Source organism: Choloepus didactylus, chromosome 9 (genome assembly GCF_015220235.1).
Source record: "Choloepus didactylus isolate mChoDid1 chromosome 9, mChoDid1.pri, whole genome shotgun sequence".
NCBI lineage: Eukaryota > Metazoa > Chordata > Mammalia > Pilosa > Megalonychidae > Choloepus > Choloepus didactylus.
The window spans coordinates 102,466,798-102,492,097 of record NC_051315.1 but is presented as its reverse complement, the minus strand read 5'-3'; the positions used below and the strand labels follow the sequence as shown (position 1 = coordinate 102,492,097).

The window sequence follows — 25,300 nt, the reverse complement described above, 5'->3', positions numbered from 1 at the left end:
ATCAAATTTATTTGGAAAGGGAAGATGCCTCGAATTGCTAAAGACACTCTAAAAAAGAAAAACGAAGTGGGAGGACTTACACTCCCTGACTTTGAAGCTTATTATAAAGCCACAGTTGCCAAAACAGCATGGTACTGGCACAAAGATAGACATATAGATCAATGGAATCGAATTGAGAATTCAGAGATAGACCCTCAGATCTATGGCCGACTGATCTTTGATAAGGCCCCCAAAGTCACCGAACTGAGCCATAATGGTCTTTTCAACAAATGGGGCTGGGAGAGTTGGATATCCATATCCAAAAGAATGAAAGAGGACCCCTACCTCACACCCTACACAAAAATTAACTCAAAATGGACCAAAGATCTCAATATAAAAGAAAGTACCATAAAACTCCTAGAAGATAATGTAGGAAAACATCTTCAAGACCTTGTATTAGGAGGCCACTTCCTAGACTTTACACCCAAAGCACAAGCAACAAAAGAGAAAATAGATAAATGGGAACTCCTCAAGCGTAGAAGTTTCTGCACCTCAAAGGAATTTCTCAAAAAGGTAAAGAGGCAGCCAACTCAATGGGAAAAAATTTTTGGAAACCATGTATCTGACAAAAGACTGATATCTTGCATATACAAAGAAATCCTACAACTCAATGACAATAGTACAGACAGCCCAATTATAAAATGGGCAAAAGATATGAAAAGACAGTTCTCTGAAGAGGAAATACAAATGGCCAAGAAACACATGAAAAAATGTTCAGCTTCACTAGCTATTAGAGAGATGCAAATTAAGACCACAATGAGATACCATCTAACACCAGTTAGAATGGCTGCCATTAAACAAACAGGAAATTACAAATGCTGGAGGGGATGTGGAGAAATTGGAACTCTTATTCATTGTTGGTGGGACTGTATAATGGTTCAGCCACTCTGGAAGACAGTCTGGCAGTTCCTTAGAAAACTAGATATAGAGCTACCATTCGATCCAGCGATTGCACTTCTCGGTATATACCCGGAAGATCGGAAAGCAGTGACACGAACAGATATCTGCACGCCAATGTTCATAGCAGCACTATTCACAATTGCCAAGAGATGGAAACAACCCAAATGTCCTTCAACAGATGAGTGGATAAATAAAATGTGGTATATACACACGATGGAATACTACGCGGCAGTAAGAAGGAACGATCTGGTGAAACATATGACAACATGGATGAACCTTGAAGACATAATGCTGAGCGAAATAAGCCAGGCACAAAAAGAGAAATATTATATGCTACCACTAATGTGAACTTTGAAAAATGTAAAACAAATGGTTTATAATGTAGAATGTAGGGGAACTAGCAGTAGAGAGCAATTAAGGAAGGGGGAACAATAATCCAAGAAGAACAGATAAGCTATTTAACATTCTGGGGATGCCCAGAAATGACTATGGTCTGTTAATTTCTGATGGATGTAGTAGGAACAAGTTCACTGAAATGTTGCTATATTATGTAACTTTCTTGGGGTAAAGTAGGAACATGTTGGAAGTTAAGCAGTTATCTTAGGTTAGTTGTCTTTTTCTTACTCCCTTGTTATGGTCTCTTTGAAATGTTCTTTTATTGTATGTTTGTTTTCTTTTTAACTGTTTTTTTCATACAGTTGATTTGAAAAAAGAAGGGAAAGTTAAAAAAAAAAAAAAAAGAAAAAAGACAAACAAGGAAAAAAAAAAAAAGATGTAGTGCCCCCTTGAGGAGCCTGTGGAGAATGCAGGGGTATTCGCCTACCCCACCTCCATGGTTGCTAGCATGACCACAGACATAGGGGACTGGTGGTTTGATGGGTTGAGCCCTCTACCATAGGTTTTACCCTTGGGAAGACGATTGCTGCAAAGGAGAGGCTAGGTCTCCCTGTATTTGTGCCTAAGAGTCTCCTCCTGAATGCCTCTTTGTTGCTTAGATGTGGCCCTCTCTCTCTGGCTAAGCCAACTTGAAAGGTGAAATCACTGCCCTCCCCCCTACGTGGGATCAGACACCCAGGGAAGTGAATCTCCCTGGCAATGTGGAATATGACTCCCGGGGAGGAATGTAGACCCGGCATCGTGGGATGGAGAACATCTTCTTGACCAAAAGGGGGATGTGAAAGGAAATGAAATAAGCTTCAGTGGCAGAGAGATTCCAAAACGAGCCGAGAGATCACTCTGGTGGGCACTCTTACGCACACTTTAGACAACCTTTTTTAGGTTCTAAAGAATTGGGGTAGCTGGTGGTGGATACCTGAAACTATTAAACTACAACCCAGAACCCATGAATCTCGAAGACAGTTGTATAAAAATGTAGCTTATGAGGGGTGACAGTGGGATTGGGAATGCCATAAGGACCAAACTCCACTTTGTCTAGTTTATGGATGGATGTGTAGAAAAGTAGGGGAAGCAAACAAACAGACAAAGGTACCTAGTGTTCTTTTTTACTTCAATTGCTCTTTTTCACTCTAATTATTATTCTTGTTATTTTTGTGTGTGTGCTAATGAAGGTGTCAGGGATTGATTTAGGTGATGAATGTACAACTATGTAATGGTACTGTAAACAATCGAAAGTACAATTTGTTTTGTATGACTGCGTGGTATGTGAATATATCTCAATAAAATGATGATTAAAAAAAAAAAAAACTGTAAATGCGTAAGACTAACATAAACACTTGTTGGGAGATTTTCCCCAAATGAATTTGAGTTTACACATTGTGGATCCCAGAGAACAGACACTGACTGGCTAATATCCTGGAGATCTTGACACCAAGATTTTCTTTGATCCATTCTCCTTACAGATACCAATGAGTTTCTGCTATGGTCTCTTTCCAAGATTGAGTACTGATTTCTACAATATAATTTTGCCTGGGATAAGTGCTCTATAGGAAGGCAAAGACAATTTTCAGAACTTGGTGGGCTTGGGGACAGAGTTATGAAACTGTTGTGGCCTACTACCTCCTTGGCATCTTAAAAAGCGAGTCAAACAAGCAGGGTGCCTCTGCCTGGGACATCCTTTGTCTTTACCTTCTCTTCACTCCTTTAGAGGTAGGAAGGCTTCCTTGGTTCAGGGCTGTATCAGGGCCCCCCAGAGTCCTGAGATTTCCTCTGTGGCCATGTAATTCACATCCAAATTCCAACCTTACTGCCCCACCAATGAGGCTGTAAGAACCCTGAGGGCAGGACTAGGTCCAATTCACTTCTGGGTTGCCACAGGTGAGTACCTCACTCATGGCTGGTCCAGCACAGATCCAGAACCAGCAAGGGCTGGTTGCTGCAAGGTGGATTAGTGACCAGCTGCTGAGTTGTGCCTAGCAACTGGAACTTCCTGCCTGGCTCTGACCCATCTGCCTCTCTGCCCCACTCCCACCCCAGCCCAAGGGCTTCTTGATTGTTATTATCAGACCATGTAAAAGTACCATGTAAAAACAAAACAAATATAAAAAGTGTGTCAAAGAGTCTGTTCTGCTCCCTGTAATAATAGAATAGCTTGTTGCAGGCTAACCTTCTTACTAGAAATCCTGACAAAATCCCCCAAAAATATATCTGTGAAGGTATCAGATAGATGTCAAGGCTTCCAGGTATCTTTTGGAGGTGCCAGGATTCTGAAGAGAAAGGAAGCTTTTTCAGTTAAGCCAGACATTAGGCAACAATTTTTTACCCCAGGTGTTTGCCAATTTTTAAATTGTGTAGGGACAAGGCATTCAGGAAAAAGCCAAGTAGAAGTGTCAGCTAAGAAGCTGGGAAGCCAAGCAGAATTTTCAGCCATCTCATGGAGCTAAGGAAATACATATTGTAATTTAGGGCCCTCAAGTAGGTGTAGGTCCATGGAAGGTCTACATCTTAGTAGTATGAAATAGAACAGCCCTTACAAAGACTGAAATTCAACTATAAACAAAGATGTTCTGCCCTAACCCTAAATGCCTGTCAGAAAGGGAAAATAAATCCTTCCTGAAGAAGATAACAACAGTCAGACCCTAAAATTACATCTACCTTTTTTTTTTCACACAATAACCAGTATTCTAAAGAAATTACAAGTCATGCCAGAACCAAATTGTGAAAACCCAAGCAAAAGGGCAGTAAACAGAAACAGAGCCACAAATACTCTAGATATTGAAATTAACAGACAGACTTTAAAGTAACTGTGATTAAGATGTTGAATGAAGTAGATGACAAAATGGAGAATTTCATCAAAACTATGAAAGCTGTAATTAAGTGGTAATTCTAGAACTGGAAACTAAAATAGCTAGAATTAAGAACTCCAAAGAAAAGTTTAACAGAAGATTAAACACAGGGGAAGAGGTGACAGTGAACTGGAACAAAGATTAATAGAAAATACTTAGACAAAAACACAGAGGGGGAAAAAATGATGAAAAATACAGAAGAGAGAATAAGAGACATAGGGAATGTTGACTTGGCCAGTTATATGTGTAAATGTAGTTTTAGAAGGAAAGGAGAGAGAAAATGGGAAAGAAGTAAATTTGAAGAGTTACTGGTGATGAATTTTCTAAAATTCTTGAAAGCTATCAAGCTTCATATTCAAGAAGCACCCTGAATCCCAAAACATAAAATTACAATGAAAGTCAAACTAGGCAATCAGAGTCAAACGCCTGAAAACCCAAGATAGAGAAAACTGTGAAAACATTCGGAGAGGGAGAGGAAGAAGATGGTGGCATATAGAGGAGTGGAGGCTAGTTAGTCCCCCTGGAACAACTAATAAACAACCAGGAACAAATAGTAAATAATCTAGAATAACTGCTGGGGGACAAACATGACTGTTGACACATCATACAACAACCTGGAATGGGAGGAATGCCCAAGATCACAGCATAAAATCTGTATAAGTAGAAACTGTGGACCCACGCTGAGAGCCTGAACTGCAAAACCTCACTGTGATAGAGAGCAGCACTTTCTGAACAAGTGAATATTTCTCAGCCCAGTGCCAACTGAGGTTTTAATTAACAAATGTTGACTGCTCCATACAAGCTATGAATCCCCAACAAGCAGACAGAGGCTTTTGGTTACAACTGACCTTGGAGAGCTGGAGGACCTCTTTAGGAGGGAGGGGGAGCCCAGAGGACAGGGTGCTATCTCTGGCCAACAGGTGAAACTGAGGGTGGCTGCAGACGGGCCCTGAAGGGGGGCTTTCTGTCCCTTTTTTGGCTAAGTGGAGAAAGCCTCAGACATTTTCAGTTCCCAGTGCTCTGACCCAGACAAGGGTAGAGATAGCAGGGTCAGAGAAACTATTCAAATGCAATTGATATCTCCCTAGGGGATGTATCTTCCCTAAGAGAATAAAGGTGGTGCCAAGCACTACTATCTGCCTTCCATTCAGAACCAGACCCCAAAGCCTGGGGGAAAACAGCCATGGGCCATACCTCCTTACACCAGACTGAAGTGACAGGATGACATGCGCCACCTGCTGGGCAGAAAAGCACAGTGGCTTGAGGCCTCACAATCTTCTAAGACACACCCTCAGGGAAACCTCATACTATTGTATCCTGAGACCTGAGCCCATTCTGGTCTGGGAAAACATGATTGGAGTAACCAAGAAACCAGATGCTTGGACAATAGAAAACTACTACCTACACAAAGAAAATGAAGTTATGGCCCAGTCAAAGATACAGACTTACACTTCAACTGAGATACAGGTATTTAAACAACTAATGCTAAATAGATTCAAAAAGTTTAGGGAAGATATGGCAAAAGAGATGAAGCATATAATGAAAACACTGGGCGTACATAAGGTAGAAATCAAAAGTTAAAAAAAAATCTGGCAGAATCTATGGAAATGAAAGGCACAACACAAGAGATGAAAGGCACAATGGAGACATACAACAGCAGATCTCAAGAGGCAGAAGAAAACATTCAGGAATTGGATAACAAGACATCTGAAAGCCTACATACAAAAGAAGACATAGGGAAAAGAATGGAAAAATATGAGCAACATCTCCAGGAAATGAATGACAACATGAAATGCATGAACGTATGCATCATGGGTGTCCCAGAAGGAGAAGAGAAGGGAAAAGGGGCAGAAAGAATATTGGAAGAAATAATCACTGAAAAATTTCTCAATCTTATGAAAGACATAAAATTACAGATCCAAGAAGTGCAGCATACCCCAACAGAATAGATCTGAATAGATGTACTCCAAGACACTTACTAATTAGATTGTCAAATGTCAATAACAAGGAGAGAATTCTGAAAACACCAAGAGAAAAGCAATCCATCACATACAAGGGAAGCCCAATAAGACTATGTACAAATTTCTCAGCAGAAACCATGAAGGTGAGAAGGCAGTGGTACGATATAGTTAAGATACTGAAAGGGAAAAACTATCAACCAAGAATTTTATATCTAGCAAAACTGTCCTTCACAAATGAGGGAGAGTTTAAAATATTTTCAGACAGACACTGAGAGAGTTTGTGAACAACAGACCTGTTCTACAAGAAATACTAAAGAGTGCTATAGGCTGGTACCAAAGATGAGAGAGAGGTTTGGGGAAGAGTATAGAAATGAAGACTGTTGGGAAGGGTAAAAGAGAGAGAGAGAAAAAAATAAGATATGATATATAAAATCCAAAAGACAAAATGGTAGAAGAAAGTACTTCCCTTAGAGTAATAACATTAAATGTTAATGGAATAAACTCCCCAATAAAAAGACACAGACTTGCAAAATGGTTTAAAAAAAACAGGACCCATTTACATGCTTTCTACAAGAGACTCATTTTAGATACAAGGACAAAAATAGGTTGAAATTTGAAGGTTGGAAAAAGATATTTCACATTAACAACAGCCAGAAAAGAGTGGGGGTAGCTATACTAATATCAGGCAAACTGGACTTGAAAAGTAAAATAATTAGAAGAGAAAAACACTATATATTAATAAAAGGGAGAGTTCATCAATAAGACATAACAATCATAAATATATACGCACAGAGCCAGAGTGCACCAAAATACATGAGGCACACACTGATAACACTGAAGGGAGAAGTAGACACCGCTACAATAATAGTTGGAGACTTCAATACACTGTTCTCATCAATGGATAGAACATGTAGATAAAGGATCAACAAGGAAACAGAAACATTGAATAGTATGATAAATGAACCAAACTTAATAGACATTTATAGAACACTACATACACAATAGGAAGATACAAATTTTTCTTAAATGCTCATGGATCATTCTCCAGGATAGACCACATGTTGGGTCACAAAGCAAGTCTCAAAACATTTAAAAATACTGATGTTATAAAAAACAATTTCTTGGATCATAATGGAATGAATTTGGAAATCCATGACAGGTGGAAGGCTGGAAAATTCACAAATATATGGAGGCTAAACAACACACTCTTAAACAACCAGTGGGTCAAGGAAGGAATTACAAGAGAAATTAGTAAATATCTTGAGGAAAATGAAAATGAAAACACAACATATCAAACTTATGGGATGCAGCAAAGGTGGTTTTCAGAGGGAAATTTATTGCCCTAAATGGTTATATTAAAAAAGAAGAAAGAGCAAAAATCAAGGAATTAACTGTTCACCTGGAGTAACTAGAGAAAGAACAGCAAACTAAACCCAAAACAAACAAAGGGGAAGAAATAATAAAGATTAGAGCAGAAATAAATGAAACTGAGAACATGAAAAAAATAGAATCAACAAACCCAGAGTTCATTCTTTGAGAAAATCAATGAAATCAGTAGACCTCTAGCTAACCTAACGAGAGGGGTTGGGGAGGGAGAGAGAGAGAGAGAGAGAGAGGGAATGCAAATAAATAAAATCAGAAATGGGAAAGAGGACATAACTACAGACCCCACATAAATAAAGGAGACAATGAAACGATACTATGAGTAACTATATGCTAATAAACTAAACAACTTAGAAAAAATGGACAACTTCCTAGAAAAGCAAGAACCATCATCACTGACTTGAAAAGAAATCAACAACCTCAACAAACCAATCACAAGTAAAGGCATTGAGTCAGTCATTAAAAAGCTCCCCCAAAAGAAAGCCCAGGACCAGATGGTATCAAGTGAATTCTACCAAGCATTCAAGAAAAAATTAGTAACAATCCTGCTCAAACTGTTCAAAAAATTTGAAAAGGAGGGAAAGCTAACTAATTTATTCTATGAAGTCCATATTACCCTAATACCAAAGCCAGACAAAGATACTACAAGAAAATAAAATTATAGACCAATGAATATAGATGCAAAAATTCTCAACAAAATGCTCACAAATTGATTTCAGCAGCTATTAGAAGAATTATATATCATGACCAAGTGGGATTTATTCCAGGTATGCAAGGTTGGTTCAACACAAGAAAATCGATTAATGTAATACACTACATCAATAAATCAAAGCAGAAAAACCACATGATCATCTTGATTGATGCATAAAAGGCATATGACAAAATTTAAGATCCTTTTTTGATGAAAGCACTCAGAAGAATAGACATAGAAGGGACCTTCCTCAATATGACAAAGGCAATATATGAAAAACCCACAGTTAAAATCATACTCAATAGGGAAAGACTAAAAGCTTTCCCTCTAAGATCAGGAACAAGACAAGGATGCCCATTGTCACCACTGCTATTCAACATTGTGCTGGACGTTCTAACTAGAGCAATTAGGTAAGAAAAAGAAATAAAATGCATCCAAATTGGAAAGGAAGAAGTAAAACTTTGTGTTTGCGATGACATGATACTATATGTAGACAATCCTGAAAAATCTACAACAACGCTATTAGAGCAAATAAATGCATTCAGCAAAATGGCAGGGATCAAGATCAATGCGCAAAAATCAGCAGTGTTTCTATACACTAGTAATGAGTAATATGAGGAGGAAATCAACAAAAATATTTCATTTACAATAGCAACCAAAACAATAAAATATTTAGGAAAAAATTCACCAAAGGCACAAAAGATTGATATCCAGAAAATTACAAGAAATTGTGAAAAGAAATCAAACAGGTCCTAAATAAATGGAAGGACATACCACGTTCACAGACTGGAATACTTAAATTTGGTTAAGGTGTCAATTCCACCTAAACTGATTTATAGATTCAATGCAATACCAGTTAAAGTCCCAAAGACTTACTTTGCAGAAACAGAAAAACTAATAATCAAATTTATTTGGAAGGGCTGGTTGCCCTGAATAGCCGAAAATATCCTGAGAAAGAGGAAGGAAGCGGGAGGTCTCACATTACCCAACTTTAAAGCATATTACAAAGCCAGAGTGGTCAAAACAGCATGGTACTGGCACAAAGATAGATATACTGACCAATGGAATTGAATAGAGTGCTCAAAAATAGACCCTCCCATCTAAGGAGAATTGATCTTTGATAAGGCAGTCAAGCCAATGCAGCCGGGACAGAGTAGCCTCTTCAATAAATGGGGCTGGGAGAACTGGATATCCATATCCAAAAGAATGAAAGAGGACTCCTATTTCATACCTTATACAAAAATTAACTCCAAATGGATCAAAGACCTAAACATCAGAGCTAAGAACATAAAACTTTTAGAAGAAAATGTAGGGAAATATCTTAAAGATCTTGTGATAGGAGGTGGTTTCCTAGCCTTACACCCAAAGCACAAGCAATGAAAGAAGAAATAGATAAACAGCAGCTCCTTAAAATTGAACACTTTTGTGTATCAGAGGACTTTGTCAGAAAAATAAAAAGGCAGCCTACTCAATGGGAGACAATTTTTGGAAACCACATATCAGATAACGGTTTAATATCCAGAATATATAAAGAGATCCTACAACTCAAGAACAAAAAGATAAACAACCCAATTAAAAAATGGGCAAAAGGCATGGACACTTTTCTGAAGAAGAAATGCAAATGGCTCATAAACATATGAAAAGATGGTCACTTCACTAGCTATTAGGAAAATGCAAATCAAAACCACAATAAGATAACATCTCACACCTACTAGAATGACCATTATCAAAAAAACAGAAACTTACAAGTGCTGGAGAGGATGTAGAGAAAGGCACACTTATTCACTATTTTGGGGAGTATAGAATGGTGCAACCACTCTGGAAGGCAGTTTGGGGGTTCCTCAGGAAGCTAAGTATAGAATTCCATATGATCCAGCAATCCCGTTACTGGGTATATATTCAGAGGAACTGAAGGCAGTGACACGAACAGACATTTGCACACCAAAGTTTATAGCAGCATTATATACAATTGCCAAGAGGTGGAAATAGCCCAAACATCCATGAATGGACAAGTGGATAAAAAACTGTGGTATATACATATGATGAAATATTACCCAGAAGTAAGACAGAATAAAGTCATGAAGCATGCAACAACATGGATGAGTCTTGAGGACACTATGTTGAGTGAAATTAGCCAGAAACAAAAGGACAAATACTGTATGGTCTCACTAATATGAACTAACATTAATATTATTATTATAAAAATAATAATAAATCACAACAAATTTGGGTTTATTCTAGGAATGCAGAGAAGTTTTAACTTTGAAAATAATTCAGCATAACCGACCACATTTACAAAATAAAGGGTAAAAATCATTTCATCATCTCAATAGCTGAAGAAGAACATATGGTAATATTGATCAATCATTCATAACAAAACTCAGAGTACACTAAGAATTTACTTAATCTTACAAAGTCTAATACATCAAAATCCCATAGCAGATATTCTTAGTGATGAAATAGTGGAAGTTTTCCTTCTGAGATGAAAAATGGGACAAGGAGGCCCACTATAATCAATTTTATTCTATTTTGGATTAAAAATTCTAGCCATTACATTAAGAGCAGAAGAATGAATATGAGGTATAAGGATTAGAAAGGTTGAAACCAAAATATCATGACTTGCAGATGACATGATTACTTAAATACAAAACCCTAATTTATCTAGTGATAGATGAATAAATTTAGCAAGGAAACTGGATATAAACACAAATGTATTTGCAACACCAAGTACAAACGATTAATAAATAAAATTAAAAATGTTTAAATGACACCGAGAAAATTTTAAAAAACAAGTCAATGGAAGTTTATGTCATTTTCATGATTTAGAACATTCAATATTATATTGATGTCACTTGTCCCCAAATTCTTACATAGGTTCAATGCAATCCCAATCAAAATACTAGCATATGTATCTTTGTGGACATCAACAAGTATTTTCTAAAATTTAAATGGAAACTTAAAGGACAAATAAGAGGGAATAAAATCTTGAAGAACAAAATTGGAGTACTTATACTACCAGATATCAAACTTATTATAAAACTATTATTAAGATAGTATTCTATCTGTGCAAAGACAGACAAATAGGTATATAACAGAATGAGGAATCCAGAAACAAATCCACAGACACCTGATTTATGCCAAAGATAAGACTGCAGTGCAATGAGGAAAGGTGAGTCTTTTTCATAAATGGTGCAAAAAAAAAATCTTGACCTTTACATTAAATCATATACAAAAATCCATTCCAGAGGGATTGTTAATCTAAATATGAAAGTAAAAACTATAAAGCATCTAGAAGATAATATAAGGGGGATATATTCATAATTTTGTGTTAGCTGATACTTCTTAACAGGACCAAGAAAGTACTAAAATAAAGGAAAATATAGATGCATTGGATTACACTAAAATTAAGAACTCTGTTCACCAAAAGACAACATTAGGGGAGTAAAATTACAAGCCAGAGAATAAGAGATGTTACTTAAAATACAAAAATAATCAGTGGCATACTGGAGTGGGCACATACTGGTCAAGAGAGCCTACTGTACACTCTCTTCCTTACTCTGTGTTCAGGGAATTCACACTAGTAACTTGCATTCAGTCATCATGGGAGTATTTACATGGAAATTGGTAAATGCTACACATCAGGCTCCCCAAAGAATCAGCTGTTAAGCATTTACCTGCATACCACTCCATATAAGCTACAAAGGATCTATATCCAGACTATCCAAATAAATCCTATATGTCAAATAGAAAAATACTGAAACTTCATTTTAAAATTGGCAAGACTTTAATAGGCACTTTGCAAAAGTAGATCCCCAAATTCCAATAAACATATAAAAACCTTAAATATTTTGATTGGCAAGAGGGAAGTAAAGTTAAAATCACAATGAGATACCACTACAACTGACAAAACGGCTAAAATGAAAAGACTGATAAACTAAGTATCGGTAAGACTGTGGAGTAAATGGAACACATATACTTCTGGCGGGAGTGAAAACTGATAAAACCATTTTGGAAAACTTTTTTTGTAGAATCTACTAAAGCAAAACATAAATGTACTCCATGACCTAGCACAGAATTTCCACTAAAAGAAATGCAAACATATGTGTGCACAAAGACATATACAGAAATTTTCTTTGCAGAATTGGAAAAAATACACTTGTCTATCAGCAAGAGAAGAAATAAGCAAATTGTGGTACAGTCATACAAAGGAACATTATGGATGAATGAAAAAGAACAAATTACTGCTATACAAAATTATATGGATGAATCTCATGAAATTATATTAAGTATAATTAAGTATATTCAGATACTAAAGAGTACCTATAAATTTCATTTAAACAGAGTTCAAAATCAGGAAAAGCTAATTTATGGTGTTAGTACAGAATCAGGATAGTGGTTCCTCTAATTTTTTGATGAATAGTAGTTATGTAGATGTGAAAACATTATGAACATTCATCAAACTATACAATTATGATTTTAAAAAAATATTTTGTATGCATGTTATACAGTTTTTAATGCAATTTTTATTGTGAACTTTAACATATATATATATATAACAGTGATAACTTTCAAAGCACAATTTAACAAGTTAATTAGAAAGCAAGTTTCAAAGAATGTCATGGATCACAATTCCACAACTTCAGCTATTTCATTACTGTAAAATATATCATACATAGAGAAAGGTGTTAACATTCGATGTAAAGCTCAACAGCAGTTATATAGGTGATTTCAAAAATTGTTATGGGTTACAGTTCCACAGTTTCAGTTCTTTCCTTATTATGCAATATTGGGTATATACAGAAAGGTGAAGAATTTCAAAGCATAATTCAATGAGCAGCTATAGCACAAACTTCAAAGCATGCTATAGGTTACACTTCTACCATGTCATTTACCTCCTTCCAGCTATTCCAATACCCCAGCATCTAAATACATATATATATAAAATTTCAGTATTCACAGACCTTTGTTAAATCTTATCTTGTTTGTTGTTACCCCTTGCTCTCACTTAATTTCTTTCACCATCTTCAGGGATGTCTAGGCAGTGAGCACCCTAATTTGTTCATATTGAAAGGGGGTGGTGACATTATGGGGAAGGGGGCTGCATCTGATGGTTGATCTTAAAGAGGCTGTTGCCTCTGGGTGTTAGGACTTGTCTGGCATAGGAACACTCTGGTGGATTGAAGTTTCTAAGAGGTAAAACTTAGTGAGTGAATCTTTTACAGAATCTCAGGTAGGGACCTATGTATTTGGGGACTACTTTGGTAAGGGCATGGCATACTGTGGCCGTATGGGATATCTAGCTGGAGCTTGCTTAAGAGAAACCTCCAGGATAGCCTCTAGACTCTATTTGGGATCTCTCAGTCACTGTAACCTCAGCTTGTTATCTCTGCCCCTGCCCCCCCCCCCCCTTTTGGTCAAGTAGACATTTTCAATCCCTTGTTGCCATGGCCAGGCTCATTCCTGGGAGTCTTGTCCCATGTCACCAGGGAGATTAATTTCCCTGGGAGTCATGACCCTTGTGGGGGGGACAGTTAATGAATTTATGTGCCAAGCTGGGCTTAGAGAAAGGCCACATCTGAGCAACAAAAGAGGTTCCTGGGAGGTGCCTCTTAGACATAATTATAGGAGGGCTCAGCCTCCCATTTACAACCTGATAGTTCACAAAAGCAAGCCTCAAGTTGAGGACTTGATTTATTAAGTAGTGGGTTTTTAATTTTACTTAACATATATTATATTAAAAGATAAATGGTCAGTTTCTTACATTTTTTTCACTTAGTTGTACAATCATCATCACTCTCAACTTTAAACAATTACTATAACGTAATACATCCCAGAACTCTTATCAGCTGCTAATTATTCATCTCTAGCAATAATGTAGTGTTGGTAAGATATTCCTATTAAATATAGTCTTTAATGTGTAATGGGTAGGTTTTCCATACCACTCTGTTTTTAACCCTCTGCACCAGTGTCATACCTTCTAAGTATATCGTGCTAAAACTTATTTAGGTTTATGGTGCTAGTTAGTGGGTTACATGCCTTTAAATAACCATTTATGAACATGTTCACCTTCAATGCATCACTGATACTTACAACCCTATTAACGAACCATAGTCACACTTGACCAATCCCATATCATTAAATGCACCCTCATTATCATATCTGTACATATTAGATTATCATTCCCCCTTCATTAACTTCTGTCTATCTCTAGGTCCTCTATATTCTCCAATATAAGACACTTATTTTACATTTTTCATAGAGTTCACTTTAGTGGTAACACATAATATCTCTCCTTTTGTGTCTCACTTATTTCACTCAGCATGATGTCTTCAAGATTCATCCATGTTGTCATGTTTCATGACCTTATTCCTTCTTTCTGCTGTGCAGTATCACATCATGTGTATATACCACATTTTGTTTATCCACTCATCTGTTGAAGGACATTTGGTTTGTTTCCATCTCTTGGCAATTGTGAACAGTGCTACTATGAACATCAGTGTGCAAATATCTGTTCATGTCACTGTTTTCAGATCTTCCGGGTATATACCGAGAAGTGAAATTGTGGATTGTACGGTAACTCAATATCTAGTTTTCTGAGGCACCACCAAATTGTCTTCCAGAGTGGCCGTACTATTATAGAGTCCCACCAACAATGAATAAGAGTTCCAATTTCTCCATATCCTCTCCAGCATTTGTAGTTTCCTGTTTGTTTAACGGCAGCCATTCTTATTGGTGTGAGATGGTATCTCATTGTGGTGTTGATTTGATTCTCCCTAATAGCTAGTGAAGATGAACATTTTCCCTGTGTTTTTTTTTTTAGCCATTTGTACTCCCTCTTCAGAAAAAATGTCTTTTCATATCTTTTGCTCATTTTATAATTGGGCTTCTGTACTACTGTCATTGAGTTGTAGGATTTCTTTATATATGCACAATATTGGTCTCTTATCAAATATTCAGTTTCCAAATATTTTCTCCCACTGAGTTGGCTGCCTCGTTACCTTTTTGACAAATTCCTTTGAGGTACAGAAGCTTTTAATTTTGAGGAGCTCCCAATTATCTATTTTTTCTTTCATTGCTTGTGCTTTAGGTATAAGGTCTAAGAAGCGACCGCCTAATACTATGTCTTGAAGATGTTTTCTCTACATTATTTTCTATGAGTTTTATGGTACCATCTCTTATATTGAGGTCTTTGATCCACTTTGAGTTAATTTTTGTATAGGGTGTTAGTGGTCCTCTTTCATTCTTTTGGATACGGCTACCATATGGATATCAACTAATCTCCCAACCCCATTAGCTGAAGAGACTGTTCTGTCCCAGTTCAGATTTGGGAGCCCTATCAGAAATCAGTTGACAGTAGATCTTGGGGACTATTTCTGAATTCTCAATTCAATTCCATTGATCAATACATCTATCTTTGTGCCAACAGCATGTTTTTTTAACTACTGTGGCTTTATAATAGACTTTGAAGTCAGGAAGCATAAGTCCTCCCACTTAGTTTTTCTTTTTTAGAATGTTTTTGGCAATTTGAGGCCCCTTTCCCTTCCAAATAAATTGGATAACTAGTTTTTCCAAGTCTGCAAAGTAGGTTGTTGGAATTTTGATTGGAATTTTATTGAATCTGTAGATCAGTTTGGGTAGGATTGACATCTTAATGATGTTTAGTCTTCCTATCCATGAACATGGACTATCTTTCCATCTCTTTAGGTCCCCTTTTATTTCTTTTAATAAAGTTATGTAATTTTCTGTGTAGAGGTCTTTTACAACCTTCATTAAGTTTATTCCTAGGTAACTGATTTTCTTAGTTGCTATTGAGACTGGAATCTTTTTCTTGCATGTCTCTTCAGTTAGATCATTTCTAGTGTATAGGAACATTACTGGCTTATGTGCATTAATCTTGCATCCTGTCACTTTGCTGAATTTATTTATTAGCTCAAGGAGCTGTATTGTCATCTTCTCAGGGTCTTCCAAATATAAGATCATATCATCCACAAATAATGACAGTTTTACTTCTTCCTTTCCAATTTGGAATTCTTTTATTTCTTTGTATTGCTGGACTGCTCTGGCTAGAACTTCTAGCACAATGTTAATTATAATGGTGACATTGGGCATCCTTGTCTCATTCCTGATCTTAGAGGGAAGGCTTTCAGTCTCTCTCACCATTGAGTACTATGCTGGCTATGTAAACTGTGATATGTCCTTTATCGTATTGAGGAAGTTTCCTTCAATTCCTACCTTTTGAAGTGTTTTTATCAAAAAAGGATGCTGAATTTTGTTGAATGCTTTTTCAGCATCTACTGAGATAATCATTTGATTTCTTTCTTTCTTTCTTTTTTTTTTTTTTTTTTTTTGATTTGTTAATGTGTTGTATTACATTCATTGATTTTCTTATGTTGAACCACTCTTACATGCCTGGGATGAATCCCACTTGTTCATGGTGTATGATTTTTAATGTGCCTTTGCATTCGATTTCCAAGTATTTTATTCAGAATTTTTGCATCTATAGTCATCAGGGAGATTGGCCTGTAGTTTTCCTTTCTTGTAGCAACTTTATCTGGTTTTGGTATTAGAGTCCTGTTGGCTTCATAAAATTACTTAGGTAGTGTTCCATTTTCTTCAATTTTTTGAAAGAGTTTGAGTAGGAATGGTATTAGTTCTTTTTTGAAAGTTTGGTTGAATTCCCCTGTGAAACCATCTGGATATGGGCTTTTATTTGTAGTAAGCTTTTTGATGACTGATTGGATCTCTTTACTTGTGATTGGTTTGTTGAGGTCTTCTATTTCTTCTCTGGTCAGTCTAGGTTGTGCATGTGTTTCCAGGAAATGATTCATTTCCTCTAAATTGTCTAGTTTGTTGGTGTACAGTTGTTCATAATATTCTCTTATGATTTTTAAAATTTCTTTGAGGTCCACAGTAATGTCCCCTCCTCTCGTTTATTATTTTATCTGGGTCTTCTCTATTTTTGAGTTTGTCAGTCTAGCTCAAGGTTTGTCAATTTTGTTGATCTTCTCAAAGAACTAACTTTCGGTTTTATTTATTCTCTCTATTGTTTTTTGTTCTCCACATCATCTATTTCTGCTTTAATCCTTGTTATTTCTCTTTTCTACTTTCTTTAGGATTTGTTTGCTGATCATTTTCTAGCTTCTTCATTTGTTCCATTAGTTCTTTGATTTTAGCTCTTTCTTCCTTTTTCATAAATTTAGAGCTATAAATTTGCCCCTCAATACCACCTTCACTGTGTCCTGTAAGTTTTGATATGTTGTATTCTTGTTTTCTTTCATCTGTAGATATTTAGCAATTTCTCTTGCGATTTCTTCTTAGAGTACTCTGGTGCTGCAGAGCTACACATCTCACTTTCCAGCTCAGACTCCCCACAGTCCCTGTTTGCTATGCATCCATGAGTCCCTGGGATTGGGTGAGGACTCCTGGCACTTCTGCATGGCAGCTTTGCCTCTGGGCTATGCACCCCACTGGCTTCCATGGAGGAAGGGTGTACACCATCAGAAGCCCGCTGAATCCAGAATTCCCTCAAGTAAGCTCTCAGCCATGGGTCTATGAAGTATCATCTCCCCAACCAGCTGCAAATATAGCTGCATGGGTCATGGAAAGCTGCCCCTTCCATGCTTGTCTGCCTGCTCCAATGGCCAGTCCCTGGCACAGGGGCTCTTTGCTGTGGGTCTGTGAAGGTTTATCATCTGAGCCAAGTGGGGAGGAGGGGACCCTGGGCGTGGAAGGCTGTTCCCCTCTGTGCTCGCCAGCAGGCTCCAACCATCCATTCCCTGGTGGCATTCCGGGCCAAATACTCACCAATTTAAACACAGTCTCTCAGTTTTTCCAAGTACATATGCACTATGGGTGTAAAAGTCCCTTTGCAGCCAGTGGAACCCTGGAACTCCTGTTTTGGAGCACTTTCTGTTCTTTATCTAGTGTTTTTCATGGAGGAGAAATTTGCTCTATGTCTCCTAATCTGCCATCTTCCCAGGATCCTCTGCATGTTATACTTTGAAGTACATTTATTTAAAAATAATTTAAACACAACAGGGATTTAGTGTTACAAATGCTTATGTCCTGTAAGAACTGTACTTATTCTTGTGAGAAATATCCAAAGAAGCAGCTGCTTAAGAAACCCTGTCTCCACCCAGGCATCAAGACCCCCTCTGGCTTAAACTGAACAGAACAGGAAATTAGGGAGGATTTCTTTTTAATTTTAACTGAACTTAAAAATATTGGTCTTTGGCCTCTAACTTCAATCTGTTTGGATTTTAAATCAAAAGAGGATTTAATGTCTCATCAGGAATTTGATAATGGGAAGATTTTAAAGCAAATCTGGAGGTTCTCTATGTTGGGCATTTTATTACTGGAAAATTTTTATGCATTTGCTTATTGTAGTTTCTTAATCTCCCTGCAGAATCTCTGTATACCCTATTTAACAATGTAGCTGGATATACTCAGTATGTAAAATACAACAGGAGTAAATTTTTAAACTCAGGAATAAGGTGGGCTTGAAGTTAATTTAATGCATGGTTTTGATCCATTCTGGAATGTTTTATAGGGTTGTGGTGTGGGAGAAAGAGCGTAAGGAAAGTGGGAGCAGGACCATCATGTTAGACTCTCCTGAGGGCCACAGCCACAACCCTGATTGATACCTGGCCTGAAGTTTAATCCCTATTGTTTAAGACAATAAAATCCGGAGAGTTTTAGGATCACTTCTTACTCCTCCTGTTTTCTTCCAGTAAAGAGAGCACAATTAATGTTAGCCCTGACCACTCTTGGCACCCTTATTCAATCAGTTCTGGGGGATGGATAACCTGAATGGCAAATTTTACAGATATACTGGGTATAATCAGCTCAGCTCCTTCCTTCTTGGAAGAGCTTGCCAACAGAGTAAGACTTCTCTCTTCCATGCCATGAGTTTTCAGGGCAGTTCTGTTTCAAGCTTTATCTTCCTATTTAGTATTTATCAGTTATAAAGGCAATATTTCAGTCTCTCTTCTGCTTAAACCTTATCTTTCTTAATTTGTTTGGATTGTGGCCAAGAAAGAAGGGGCTATTCACTGCGCCCCCTCAAAGAACCCAACTCTTAGAACTGGCACCATTTCAGGAGTTACTGAGGAAGAATAAATCTGGTCCTTGAGATGGCTATGATATTCAGCTCTGGGAAGGAGAGCAGAGATTTAGAATAGAGGTTGTAGCAAGAATAAACTGCATGCATTTTCTCCATGGGGTTTCTTATGTTTACAAATATGGCAGTAGGAGGCAGAATGGGGTGAGGCAATTCTAAAAATTTATTTGCTAGAATGGTACAGGCTGATACCACCAAATGTAACTTTTGCATTCATACAATTTTCTTTCCTTTGCCATCTTTATTTATCACAAGGCACAGAACAAAGGGCTGCCATTACCTTCTAAAGGATTCAGGAGCATATGCCACCACAGTGACACAGAGCTTGATGGCTTCACTGATAGAGAATGTCAAGTCCTCATTTCCATAGCAGAAATCTGAAGGGACAAAAGATGAAGGCACAAAATCAAAAAGGATTCTCCCGGGGATAAAGAAGAACCTGCTATCATGCCTAACATTTTCTTTCCAGTTATATTTTGTAGCCATTTCTTTATTATATTTTGTTCTTAAACTGTAAAAACTATCCATTTTCACTTAAAGGGGATGAAAACCCTGTTTACTGCTTTTGAATAAACTTGCAATTGGATTATAAATAAAAGAGATTTCTTGGGAGTGGTTGCTAGACAACACTGAGATACATTCAGATGGCCTAAGGTAAAACATGAGGCTTTCTCTTTGAACTACCTGCAGCCCTACATGTTCTTTGATAATAAATGATTATTTTGGAGGGAGATTCACTTAGAATTGCTCAGGTTAACCCAATTTTCTGAAAATTGCAGTGCTAGATCAGTGTTGTATCCAAAATCATTTTAATACAATTTTCATGACAGAGAATTCCTTACTCTTTAGGTTTCTTAAGAAATGTAAGAAAAATAGGAGATAGAAAACACCTTCATTCAAGTTACACTCTTGGTCTCTTTAATTTTGCTGTTTTGATGTAGTTCAAAATACTCAATATACAGTTAAAATTTTTAAAAAATTACAATGAGAAAAAGAATGTCAAGAGAGTTTGGCTTTTACCTAATGACTTAAGAGGCTTCTCAGCTTTAACCAGCTCCAAGATGTCTAATATATCAGTGGTCTCTCCCTCAAGAGACTGTAGCAAGTCAAATAGGCACTGAGCTGACACGCCTTTGCTGGGCCCATTATTTGCAGCATCCTGTACAAAGAAAAGCAATTTTAATTTACGATTCTCATCACAGTATGAATACGGTTTGACCAGGAATTCAAATTTCATAAACACTATCACCAACAACAATTACAACAGCAAGTACCAGGGATTCTGCTTACATAATCCTGCATCCACCAATGCAACTGCATGATTTGGGGGAGGTACATCTGACTTTTCAGGGTTCTAGTAAACGCTAATCTAGTTCAAAAGAGATGTTTATGTTCACTCATAGAAATACAGAAAAATGTGATCTGCTAGAAAAGTTCATGCCAATAGCTTCTCTGGTCCAAGAAGGCAGAACTCAGGGTTCCCAAAGATTTCCATACTGGATTGGTTGAATATTTCAATTAAGTTGTTTGGGGAGCAGAAGATTATTTTAATAACTTTGGGAATTTCACAGATCCTATTTGATAATATATCTCCCAAATAGAGAATTTGCCATTTCAAATTTTTTAAGATGGCCTTGATTAATTCGTTAAAACAATGAATACTTATTAAATTCCTACTGTGGCTAGGTACCATTTTGTGCACTGATGTTATAGCAAAACAACAAACAAATAAACAAAAAATACAGACAAAGGTCTTGCTTTCAATGAGCTTAAGTCCTATTGGTAAAGTGTAGTACAGATTCATAATAATGAAACAAATAAAAGAATATCGTGAGATGGTGACAAATGCTCTGACGGAAAAGAAAAGGAAAGCAAGGTCAGTGGTAGATAGTGATAGAACAGAATGAGAATTGGGAAATAATCCTTTTATCATTTTCTACTTTCCAGCCCTTTTCTTAATTGCATATTAAAAGAAGAGAGATTGCCCACCTATGTCCTAGGGGCTGAGATGAGGCTCAGCCACAGGAGAACAGCCTGCCTACTTGAAGAAAAACGATTTATAGTATTCACATTCCAGTGGTGAAGAAAGAGAGCTTACTCACAGGGAACTCCAGGAGAGGGGCCACACTAGCGAACAACTGCAGCACAAAGGGCTTCCGATGCAGAATATAGAACTGGTGGCAGGCAAATTCAATGGCTTGACGCAACTGGGGATTGCTTTCATAGTCAGAGTACACCTATGGAAAAATGACATATATTCAGAAAATGTCCTAACAGTAAACCAAAGTTGTGTTTGCTTTTAAAACTTATAGCCATGGGAAGTAACTAACTTCATAAACTTGTTGAGGGGGAGTGTAAGATGGCAAAACCTTCCTAGACAGCAATTTTGTAATATACTGAGAAAAAAAAAATTAAAATTCCAAATATACTTTTTTTCCAGGAAGTTTGTGACTAGGAATTTATCTCATGGAAAGAACTGGGCAAATTTACATCATGGTACATGCAAGGTTTGCTGCAAGGTTGTTTACAATAGTGGAAGAATTGAAACAACTTAATTTATTCATAAATGTGGGTTGGTTAAGTGAATTGTGGCACATGCATACAATGGAAAAAAATGCTTTTTAAAATGATGATGATAGAACTGAATGTGGCTGCATGAAAAGATGCCCATGATATTCTCAGTGTTATATATATATATATAAAAAGATTACAAACTTTAAGGTAGTATGATTCTGCTTTTGTTTTTTTTTTTAAAGGGGTACATGTGTTTCTGTTTGTGTATAATAGGATTCTGAAAAAAATGTAAACAATGCTTATGTCTGGGACAGAGGATTACAGGTGACCTTTATTTTCTTTTTTAAAGTTTATTTTCTGAATTTCATAATGCAGTCCGTAAACAAGTTACACAACTTGGAGAGAATTGTAACTATTTAAAAATATTTCAGCAAGCCCTAGTGATATGAAAGGTCAGTTTCTTGCCACTGATGGTTCAGCAGGCTCCACTTTGCACAAGCATGCATTACTTTCATAATTTACATAAAAACTTCTGTAAAAATAGAGAACTAGGGCGAGCTCCCTGGCCCACCTTGACTATATTTAATATTCATGGAATGGAATTACTCATTAGACATGAGTAAACGGAAATGTTCCTGCTAACCCCACATCCTCCAATCCCATCATACCAAATTTAACGGCAATGAATGTCTCTGTTCAGATATAGATCAGAGAAAAACATCAGCTGAATATTTGCCATGACATTTGGCAAAAAAGCAGTGTTTCTCAAACTTCTAGGGTGTCAGAACCACCTGGAGTTCTGGTTAAAACATGGATTATTGGGCCTCAACCTCAGAGTTTCTGACTCAATAAGTCTAAGATGGGGACCAAAACAAGTACACAGGTGGGGCTGATGCTGCTGGTCCAGGGACCGAGCTTTGAGAATCATTGGCCTTAAAGGGAAGGCATATTCCAGGCCTGGGGGATCTCAGGAATATTGTGAGTACTTGGAAAATTATAGGGGAATTTTATTTAACAGTGTCAGTTACAGACTTTCTCGAACTGTTAGATATGAGCGACACTTGAGTTAATTTCTGGCTAGGAGAGAGACTCTGGGCACCTGCAGCATGGTTGGAAGAATCCACTGGTAGCCGCTGAGAGAGAAGAGATGATTGAAGTGCACGGCTGTGTTGATGACAGTAGCCGCATACTGCCTGAGCAGGGCACTGTCTTCTGGGTGGAGGATCAGAGCCCCGTTAAAAACATTGAGGAAAAGCATGATTTCATCTCCCCAGGGAAACTCGCTTGGCATGCCCAGGAACATCTCCTCTAGGAGCTGGATCCACAGGCTTTTCTGAAGTGTGTCAAGGCCAAACAGTTCCTTCCCAGCTGTGAGAAAATGAAACAGTGGAGACCATATTAACCCCATGCCAATCCTGTTAGCATGAGAGGACAATCAAACCCGAGGGCACTGCTGTTTCCCATTTGTCCTGACGTGGGAATGTGAAGATCTACTGCTGAAATGCTTTCCAGCACAATATTGCCTAGCACTGGCATAACATTTCCTAGTTTCCAGAGAACTTGCATCATCAGTTCTTTGATTCAATTCTGTGGGCAAGATGGGACAGACATTTGCAGTATTTTGCTGCTGAGTAAGCTGTGGCTTTAAGAACAATAATTCAGCTGGAAAATGACAGGTCTTCTAACTAACTATTGATCAGACTAGAGCTCTTTCCACTAAAGCTCTGCAGATTCTGGATGAGAAAGCTGAGGTACAGGAATACTAATTAAGTAAACTGCCCCAAATCAATAACTGAGTAATAAAGCCAGGTTTTAAATCTGGGTCCCTCTCTATTTCTCTCTTTCTTTTTTGACTATCTCTTTCTTTCTTCTAGGTATACTTTGACAAAAATACATACTCATGTAACCAACACCCCAATCAATATATAGACATTTTCATCACCCCATCATGCCCTTTTCACAGAAATTCATGACCTGTCCCCTCTGCCCAGAGGCAACCACCATTCCAATTTCTGGCACTTTGGGTTAAACTTCATACAAATACCAGTTCTTCCCCTAATATACTCCTTTAATAATACCATACTACTTCTTTCAGCTGGCCACAATAAGCTTAGAGTAGTGGTCTCAAAGTTTGGTCCCTGGAAAAGCAAACAGTGTATCAGCATTACCTGGGAGCTTGTTAGCAACACAGGTTCTCAGGCCTCATGCGAGGCCTACAGGTGATTCTAATGCACTGGCTTAGGGACATCCTCCGAATAAGAAGCTCTTGGGCTGAAAACAAAACGAGGGTGTGGGAAAAAGTCCAAAACAAATGCTTTTTTTCTTGATACCTTGAGGATCACTGAAGAGGGAAAACTCAGCATCAATAGCACTTCGGGGGAAAGAGGGCAGTCGGAGGAGGTCTTCCTGAAGCATGGAGACATGGGACTGTTTGTGAGCAGTGGGGATCTTCTGGGTAAGGGAAATGAGAAACAAAACCCGCCCTACTTCCTCCAGCTTCCTCGTGAACACCTGGTGGAAAACAAAAGCAGGAGTAGAAGAAATCAGCATCAGCAACTTTGAAATTACAGAGTGAAGAAATTAAAGTAATATCTTTAATGGCAAACCAGACTGGTAAAAGAAATCTGGGAAAAGTGAAATGAAAGAGAAATGTTTCTATCTTTATCCCATATAAAGAGCAAACAATATTTATTTGAGTTTTACTTTCTGCTTCTGTCTGCTCTACAGAAGGAAGAGGGTTTCTTATGGAGTTTGGAGGTTGGAGGAGCACAAGGCAAGCTTTGTCAGGATAGTTCAGTGTTAAATAGAGCCCATTTGTTTGAATGTCATAATGTGGAAGATCTTCTCCAACTGGGAGTCAGCCAATTCCAATTGCATCCACCATTTCAGTGATGCCTTAAGCTGTTTCCTGTTGTTCTGGGTTTGCTTCTTACAAAAGGACTCTGAAATGGGATTCAGGAAAACCTATCTTGTGACAAAAGCTTAATGAATCCTAGATTAGTGTCCCTTTAGCCTTGAGTTTGGATGGCATGGCCTTGGGCTCTTGGTGCATTCTCTTAGTTTATTTTCTCTTGATGATGAGTGGGTAGAGGGGTATGATTAGGAAGTTCATAAGCACTGAGCAACTGTTGAGGAAACTTCAGAGCCAGAACCATAGGCCTGTGTATTATCTCCTTGAGGAATACAGAAAGAAGCTGGGAGACTCCAACTTGGGGTGTAAATAGAGCAAGAGCCCCATTTTATGGTATTCTTTTAAAACATGTTCTAAACATGACAAAAATAATAATTAATGCCATTATTGATTACAGTTTTAATTATTTTGTCAAAATCAGAGAGTCAGATCACTTTCAGGGAATTTTTTAAAAAAGTGTTTATATTTAAGATCTTACAATTTTGCCTAACACCTCATACTTAACAATACATTATTTTATTTGTTATAAATGTAATTTAG

General features: G+C 37.4%; 1 protein-coding gene across 1 annotated transcript in view; it reads right to left on the bottom strand.

The window, feature by feature from the left end:
• The window catches only part of UNC80 (unc-80 homolog, NALCN channel complex subunit), a 244,241-nt gene that overhangs the window by 48,732 nt on the left and 170,209 nt on the right, over nt 1–25,300 (bottom strand). The window contains 5 exon segments of the mRNA XM_037850187.1: nt 19,616–19,712; nt 20,356–20,494; nt 21,438–21,572; nt 22,949–23,217; nt 24,180–24,360. Coding sequence (XP_037706115.1) covers nt 19,616–19,712; nt 20,356–20,494; nt 21,438–21,572; nt 22,949–23,217; nt 24,180–24,360 — 821 coding nt within the window.